General features: G+C 33.9%; 1 protein-coding gene across 1 annotated transcript; it reads right to left on the reverse strand.

The window, feature by feature from the left end:
- Positions 1–5,652: 5,652 nt before the first annotated feature.
- On the reverse strand, positions 5,653–6,249 carry LOTGIDRAFT_153944 (hypothetical protein; the record flags this gene model as incomplete). The annotated part of the gene is made up of 1 exon (XM_009059941.1): positions 5,653–6,249. The coding sequence occupies one exon, from the start codon at positions 6,247–6,249 to the stop codon at positions 5,653–5,655; it is 597 nt and encodes a 198-aa protein (XP_009058189.1).
- Between the last annotated feature and the right edge of the window lie 3,374 nt (positions 6,250–9,623).

Raw genomic sequence — 9,623 nt, forward strand, 5'->3', positions numbered from 1 at the left:
AATCGCCACATGACTGAAGATGTTACAGGTACCAAATCAACAGAATTGGTGATGGTTCTGTATTAGGGCCTGTTCTATTCATTGTTTTCGCCAAACCATTAACACATATAGCTCACCAACAGGGACTGTCCGCTCACCTATTTGCTGACGATACCCAACTTTATATAGCTTTTAAAACATCAACACAATCTAAATCTATTGAAAAGATCGAGACATGCCTGACAAAAATTCACAACTGGATGACAACCCACTTCCTCAAATTAAATCCCGATAAAACAGAGTTACTCGTCTTAGGCACTAAACAACAACTTGCAAAACTTCAAACTACACAGATCCAATTTGAAAATGAATTGATAGTTTCATCGGATAAAGCCAAAAATATCTTTGCTGTGATTGATGCTAATCTGTCCTTCAAACATCATATCAACTCCACCTGTTCTACCGCTTTCTACCTTTTAAAACAAATATCAAAGATTGTCTTACTTCAACCGTCAAAGAAAATATAATCCATGCCTTCATCACAACTAAATTGGACTATCACAATGCCCTCTTTCGACGATTTCCAGAATACCAAACAGAAAAGTTACAACATATCCAAAATTCAGTGGCTCGATTTTTAACCAACACCAGGATATTTGAACATATCTCCCCAATCTTGAATTCTCTCCATAGGTTACCAGTCAAAATACGAATTGAATTTAAAATACTTTTACAAATTTACATAAAGCCATAAACAAAAAATCTCCAACATACAACTGATCGAATTTTCAAATCCAACAAGAACCTGAACACCAGGAAGTAATTTGCGCCATATAAGTGAACTACGTGTATTATTATTATTAAGTTTGAAGAAAAAATAATCTATAGGTATCTTGAAATCTATTTCAGCACCAAACACCAAGACATATGGATATCAAAATATTGTGGTTTTCAGTCCAGGGGTCATGTGAACGCCACCTGCGCAACATTATCATGATATCCATGAAGATAAATGAATTCACCAAGTAACTATTGATCTGAATCGCATAACGAAACCCGAAATCCAATACAACATAATGACTTAACATCAGCTGAAGAACAACACAAAAGTAAAATATGTTATTTTTTGAAAATTGTCTCAGGGAAGACTTAAATGTGTTTAATGATAGATTCCAAAGAAAATTTGATGTTTAGTTTAAACATATTTTATTGGAAAATCAAAGGGATTGGATGCAAGTTTCAAGAACTTAGGAAAAATCCGCTCCACACGAAGTTATACACAATAATATTGACAAGATACGAACATATTTTACAAACAAAGTTAATAAAAGCAAAATAACTTGGAATCTTTAGAAAAGAAAAGAAAAATTAGAGAAGAAAACAAAATATAAACAACAACATAAACCGACAACCAGAAAATAATGGTAATAGATTCATTATAGATGTAAAACTTGCAATTAAAAGCGTTTAGAGTGTTTAATAAAGTCATGGACATGTTTAAAAATTATAATATTAGTATCTACAGAAAAGTTACAATTACCACACAGAATTAACTCTAAATTTACAACATAGTCAGACAAGTTAGACAAAAGTACTAATCGCTGGGCTCGATAAATCTGACAGTCAAAAAAATAATGAAATGAATTTTCCGTATGATAGCCACATTTACAAGAAGAATTGGTAATAACATTTATTTTGAAAAGATCAGCATTTAAACCGCTACAATTGTGACGAATTCGTGTTAATAAAATATTTTCACGTCTGTCTCCAGCATCAAAATAAACAGGGGCTGAATTTGATAAGAAACTTCTTTTAAGATTGATTTTGAAAGCTTTAATGGAGGGGGAGTCTTTTAACTGTGCGTCTAATAGATTCCAATCATGAGTGGTAGAGGGAAAAAACGATCGTTGGTAAGCAGTAGTACGGGCAAAGGGAATCGGGATTTCATTTGAATTTCTGAGATTATAAAATCTAGGAGTAGCATCAATAGGGGTTAAGATATCAATAAGATAATTGGGCGCATTATTGTGGACAATATTATAGAGAAGAGAAAGACGACGGGTTTTCCTACGTTCGGAAAGTGTATGCAGGCCGGTTTCGAAATATAGGGATTCAATTTTACAATATTTAGTGAGACCTGTTATGACTCTGGCGGCTTCAAGCTGGACATGTTCGAGACGGTCTAAATCTGAGATATTACAGCAATCCCACACCTCGCAGGCATATACTAAACGCGGCCTTACATAAGTTGTATAAATGCTTAAGAGGGTTTTTCTGTTGAGAGTGAATTTAAGTTTACGTAAAACACCAATCAATTTATAGGCAGACTTACAAATCGTATCGATATGGATCGACCATTTTAGATCATTCGATAATGTGATGCCAAGATGTTTATGGAATGGTACGAATTCTAAAGGTTCCTGACCGAGAATCAAGTTTGGTAATTGGCTTATGGGTTTGGTTGAAAAAAGGACTACTTTGGTTTTAGAGGGGTTAAAGCTAACAAGCCAGTCACTGGACCATTGATACAATTTAGAAAGATCATTATTCATAGAGATTTCAATTTCAGATATAAGTGACTTCGTGCAGCCAACAGCTGTGTCATCAGCAAACAATCGCGATAAGTTTTGAAGAACGTCTTGAATGTCATTTATATAAATGAGAAAGAGTAGGGGGCCTAGCACAGATCCCTGAGGGACGCCAGAATTTAACAATTCAGCCGGTGATAAAGCATCATTAAGAAATACACGTTGGAATCTATTAGTCAGGTAACTAGATAACCAGTCAAGAAACTTACCACCTATTCCATACTTTGACAATTTTAAAATAAGACCAGGATGGTACACACGATCGAAGGCTTTAGATATGTCAAAGAACGCGAAACATGCGAATTGTTTCTTTTCAATAGCAACTAGAATGTCATTGTAAATCTCAATCAGTTGGTGAACTGTTGAATGGCCTGGTCTAAAGCCGGATTGATAGGGATAGAGTAGTTTGTTTTCGTGAAAATAATTATATAAATGTTTAAAGATTACTCTTTCAAATAATTTACTGATACAGCTCAGTAACGAAATTGGTCTATAATTACTTACATCCCAGGATTCTCCTTTCTTTTAAAGGGGCATAACCCTCGCTTCCTTCCATAGTGATGGGAATGTACCTGATTCAAGGGATTTGTTAAATAAGAGGTGAAGAGGGTAACTAATAGAAGATGCGATATTTTTAAGGATAATATTACTGATTTTATCAAATCCGTTTGCTTTTTTATTTTTCAAGCATTTGATGAGGTCAATAATTTCCTCCTCAGAAATGATTGGTAGAGATATCTTAGATGAGGTTCGTTCATTAAAATCTGGTAGGTTATCCGTTGGTGTAACATTCGAAATACTAGCAAAATAAGTGTTAAATAACTGGGCTTTATCGGCGTCAGAATAAACCATAGCACCATTAGAAACAAGAGGTGGTAACGGGGGAGTGCAAGAAGTTCCTAGAAAGAATTTCATACAATTCCACTTATACTTATCATGATTGGAAGAATTTGGATCGTTGATGACATCAGTTAACTTGACGTAAAATTTAGATTTCAATGATTTGATGAAGTTATTAACACGATTTCGTTGAGTTTTATACTTATTAAAATCGTTAATGTTTTTTGATTTGATCGATATTTTACGAAGCCTATCACGTAATCTAATAGCCTTTCGTTTGTCGCTGTTAAACCAGGGCTTATCTGAAGGTCTGATCACAACAGACTTCTTAGGTATGCATATATCAATAAATTTATTCAAGGTGATATAGAATTTAGAACAAGAATAATTAATGTCGAAATTTTCAAAACAGTTGCCCCAATCGAAATTTCGAATCAAAACATTAAGACGAACGTAGTCAGCCCTCGAGTAGATCATGATCACCCTCTGGAAGCTGTGATACGATGGAATCGAGAGATCGAGGGTGGCATGAACTCCTTTGTGGTCTGAAATATAATTTGGAAAATCAACGGTATCAGTAAAACAAATATCGATTTCATCGTGAACAATGATTACATCGATCAGAGTAGAAGACCTAGAAGTTACCCTTGTTGGTTTTTCACAAACATTTTTCAAGTTATTAGACAGAATGATATTACTCAATCGGCTATTAGGGGTTAATAAATCACTATTAAAGTCGCCTAATAGAATTATATTTTTGGATGAACTAAACGCAAGTTCAATTGAAGCGTCAATCGACTGCCAAACTTGAGCAGGGCTATTGGGGGGTCTGTAAATAGCACCAAGCAACAAAATTTTATGCAATACATGAATTTCTACCCAAATACTTTCAACCAATGGTGACTCTAGGTCCTGTCTACGTTTACTGAAAATATAATCTTTGATGTACAGAAGGACACCGCCGCCATGGCAGTTTCTGTCCTTGCGATATGGAATGGAAAATCCGTCCCTAATTAACGATTGGTCAGAAATGCTACCATCAAGGTGAGATTCTGTAAAAGCACAAACGTGGTTGTCATGAGATTCATCAAATATTTTATCAAGCTTGTTACGAATGCTCCTCGAGTTCAAGTGAAAGAAAGATATTTTATCGTAAAGTTTCGTCGAGGTGGGACCCGGATTCAATTCGATATCGCCAGAACGTATGATTAAAATAAAACAATAGTATAAGATGGAACTGAAAGTATCATTCAGCAATGTAAATAAGAGACACAACGTAACTTTAGAAGATACATGATTAAGTAATGAAAAATAGTCTCCCCATAGAAAACTTCGGTATACTAATCTATATCTAGTTGTAAATATAAATATAATGATAAATCAGAATATACCAGAAGAAAGGGGAGAAACATGAACCAAAATACGATGTAAGCAACATGCAAGATGTTAGTTGTCGATATAACTGGTTGACGGAGTAAAACATATTATATACAGTACAAATGATAAGAAAGTGAAGAATAGTAGAAAGAAAAATAGAAGAACGAAAAAAACAAACTATAGACAAATAGGAAATGGAAAACATAATAGAGAGAAAAAAAAATAGGAAAATATAGGCGCATGTCAAACAAATTATAGTGCTAAATACCAAAACGAAGTATAGATATATACTTTTTTTTGAGGGATTGAAACTTTAATTAAAATAGTAAATGACATTCAAACATGGCTCAAGAAGATGAGAGAAACTCGTTATAATATTAATAGCAATTGAATTGCCGGTCAGTTCGTGAATAGCCCTCGGTATAGATAAAACCAATTTAAGCGGCTGTCCTGTATATTCAGTAAACACTTTTTACATACAAAATGAGATAGGTGATATACAAAAGAGATCAAAAATATAACCAGAGTAAGAATATTAAAACACCATACGCATGAATTACTTAAGACACAAAAGTGTATATATAGACAGAGTCTTTGAAATAAATTTCTAAAACTTGGCTCACGACGATGACTGACAATAGGACGATGAGTTATAACAACTCGCTTGTTAGCGGGTTCGAGTGTATCAGTACGGATTGTATGATAATTACAGTGAGCACTTGTTGATAACAAACAAAACGGGTATTTTTAAAGGTACACTATCGACACATTATTATGATTTAAATAAAGTATTAGTAGAAGTAAACAAACTATGTAACAGGCCGTTTAACAAATACATGGGTACAAAATATAGGGACACACACACAAATCACGGAAACGGAGGAAGCTTAGAATTAAGGTCACCGATTCTTTCTAGTCTGAATTTACAGTCATTTTGGCCAACAACAAAGACTTTACCATTGGTGAACCAGGCTGACTTTACCCGACGACTATTGCGAGCCGAGTCCAATAGTTTCACATTTTCAACAGTCATATCTTCCACAATAACTACACCAGTACTTTTAAGATTTTTTCTGTTTAATAAAACACGAAATCTTTCGTCACGGCGTATGAATCTCACAATAATGCCGCTTGGGCGGGGTATCTCAGTATTCGTACCCGATCCTCTCCGTTTGGGTACTCCTACTCTGTGGGCGGCGTCGATACTTATTTCACTGGTAATACCTAATTTCTCACGGAATAGCTTTTTGGCAATAGCTATACAATCCTCGCCGTCTGATTCGACAATTCCAAAAATGCGAATATGGGCTTTCCTCGTGTACTGTTCTAAACTGTTGATTTTAGAGCTCAGTTTCTCAAATTCTATAGTCTTTGCATCTAGTTTATTTTGCAAATCAGTTAATTGATCATAAAACTGGTCGTGTGTTATACTGACAGAGTGGTGAGACTCTTCGATTTGACACATACGGTCACCCAAACATTTTAATCGACCATCAACATACAATCTAATTTGATGTTAGTTCACAGATTGTATAAAAATATTATATTATATTATTAGATTACATTTCAATTAATTGCCAATGATTTCAGGATGCCGACCATAAGAATTTTTAATCTTGTTTAGTCTTGTTATAGAAGCTTGAAATGCTCGAGCATAACAAATCGATTGCTTCATCAGATGCTTTCAATAGTGCCGTATTAATTGAGTTTATCGAGATGGCCTAAGTTACTGTAGTTAAAGGATAAAAAAAAATTGACTGAGATGTAATTTAGTATGATTTGATCTTATAAAACCTAATTAATGTAGTTTTTTGTATACTACATGTACTGTAGAAACTGTATTAAGAGACCAATCAAGGGGATACATGTAATCCAAAACGGTTTCTTAATGAAGGATGTCTCAGAAAAGTACTGGGTCAGTTAAATCTTGTGATGATTAGAAAATTGTCGATAAACTGCAATCTCGTTTAATCTCTACTATAAATATATATGTATGTTCGAAAGAATAGACGCCTTATTGATTCATTTCGATTTCAAGGAAGTTTAAATGCATGGGCGCTGGTCGGGTGATGACGGTGGTCGTTTATCAGTTGTAAACTTTATAGTTATAAGGGGAACTTTATTGTGGTCGCATATTGAAGGTGGTCGGGTGAGCGGGATTCACTTAAATCTCATCTAGCTTGCACCATAATTCTTTTTTCTTTTGATCCATTATAATATCCATTCATGTTGAGCCAGCTCACTACTCGTGTGAGATTAATGTGATGTTTTCAAATATTTGCTCTGAAATAACATGCCCACACTGCAGATACCTCAGAAAATCAAAACTATTTATTATCATTCACAATCACAATTGTTTGTGCTAACATCCAACATACTGAATAACACCATTATCAAATCGTTAGGACATAATAATACGACCAAAGACCGCATGAATTGATTCCAGGCCTTTTATCAGCCACCGTATGATTTGTATTAAAAGTTGAAATTAAACACTGATATTCTTGTGGTTGAATATATCATGATAAAGATTAAAATTCAATCTGCCAGCAGATAAACCAAATTTCCTCTCCAGACACTTAAATTATCTTTTTTAACGCTTAATTTCATATTGAGAACTGTGGGATATTGAGAAAAGGAACTAAAAAAAAAAAAGCATTTTATATCGATATTCTAGAATCTATTGTTAGTATCGACTATTTCTGAATGCCACATTATTTTTTTTAAATAACTTTGGTATTCATATAACAAACTTAAAAAAAGTAGAAGATGTTCGAATCGGTAGTGACTATGTTTCCATGTGGGTTTTCGTTGAATCAGGGATGTCCATATATCAACGTTTCGTTGTAGTTTCATTGCAGTTCTCTCAGTGCATCAAGGACATCACTTTGTCATCGTTTTTTGTGTTGTTCAGGGTTTCGTCATTTCAGTTGCTAAGGTCAGACGCAAAGTTTCATATGACACTGTAGTTGCCTCTTGGTCGAGGATAAACTTTTTAATTAAATTTCTCTTGTATCCAGGATATCAATGCTTCAATGAAGTTGTCTCTTGTGTCCAGATTATCAAACTTTCAAAGTAGTTCTCTATTGTATCCAAGTTTCAACGTTTCAATGTAGTTGTCTTGTGTATCCATGTATCAACGTTTCAATGTAGTTGTCTTGTGTATCCATGTATCAACGTTTCAATGTAGTTGTCTCTTGTATCCAGTGTATCAACGTTTCAACGTAGTTGTCTATTGTATCCAGGTTTCAACGTTTCAATGTAATTGTCTCGTGTATCCATGTATCAACGTTGCAATGCAGTAAGTTGTCTCTTATATCCAGTGTATCAACGTTTCAACGTAGTTGGATTATAAAAATTTCAATATAGTTGTCTATAGTATCCAGTGTATAAACGTTTCAACGCAGTTTTCTCTTGTATCCATGATTATAAAAATTTCAATGTAGTTGTCTTTAGTATCCAGGTATCAACGTTTCAATGTAGTTGTCTCTTGTATCCAGGTTCCTGTGTTATTTTCTCTTGTATCCAGTATATGAACGTTTCAATGGAGTTGTCACTTGTTTCCAGTTTATTAACGTTTCAATGTATTTTTTTTTTGTATCCAGGGTCCAGTGTAGTATTGGGAATTACTTCGAATGGTTTAATGCATATACAAGAAAATTGATGAAGTTATTAATTCATAGATAAGACTGATAAAGATGTAGCATAAAATTATGAGCTTGTGGACTATTAATTCCAGAAACCCAAAAAGATTGGTTTATAAGTCCGAAAGAGTGAGCGTATCTAAGACCACTACAATGTAGCAGAATTTAATAAGTTAATATTTTATTATTTTCCGTGTGTATATCAGCCTATCTTTTCCAAAAACAAACTGAGAGAAATGACAATGACTCCTAATCAGAATTCATCAATAGTTTAATATATGACATTATTGGATAAATGCCACTTCGTCTTTGAAATTGGGACAATGCCAAATTCCTGATGGTGAGATAATTCTAATGCAGAACGTTAAATATATTCATGAAATCCTCGAAATTACTAGACAAGGGCCTTTCAAATCCTTAACACATAGATACGTTTTAATCTAAATTGTCTGATGCAAACGTTGGAATTATTCACAACATTCACGGGTCAATTCCTACTTTAATTAAATGCCTTCGTTCTTCATACATATAACATACATACATAGTTTGTCCATTCAAGTATGGTTGTCTTAAAACACTGATTAACACTATTCTGTTCCATCATTAAGAGATAATTTAAATTATTATAATTATTTTTATGTGTCGTTTGTATCAAGAAATTTTGACAGACAGGCAACATACGCCCACAGCTAAAATTGTTTACAACGTATTTGAAATAAAAAATCAGATCCGCAGAGAAATATTTCGCTTACGCCTTACATTTAAAACTTCAAGTTTAAAAATTTTTTTGGACTTTATGAAAACATTTGATTTTGCTTACCTAACTGCAATTGGTGGTGCTGTGATTCATTTCTTCTTAGACATATTCAAATAGTCAAATAGCTGAGCATTATCCGAAATATTTAGTAGGTCCTAATCCATTAAAATATAGTAGGCCTTATGTATAATGCGCATACGGTCCTATCCGTCAATTTCGTCACTTTCGGGCTAGGTCCTGAAATGCCAAATAAGGTATATACTTTGCCTTACAATAAACACAAACTAAAACATGAAAATAATCCATCAATAATTACGCCGTTCGTTGAGCACGAAACGGTATCTTTCAAGTCGTCACCTTTACGTTAAGTCGATAGCTGAAATCTGTGAAATAGAGTAACTGACATACGATCTGTGTATTGATATCAAGAAGGTTTTG

This window comes from Lottia gigantea (assembly GCF_000327385.1).
Source record: "Lottia gigantea unplaced genomic scaffold LOTGIsca_4, whole genome shotgun sequence".
Lineage (NCBI taxonomy): Eukaryota > Metazoa > Mollusca > Gastropoda > Lottiidae > Lottia > Lottia gigantea.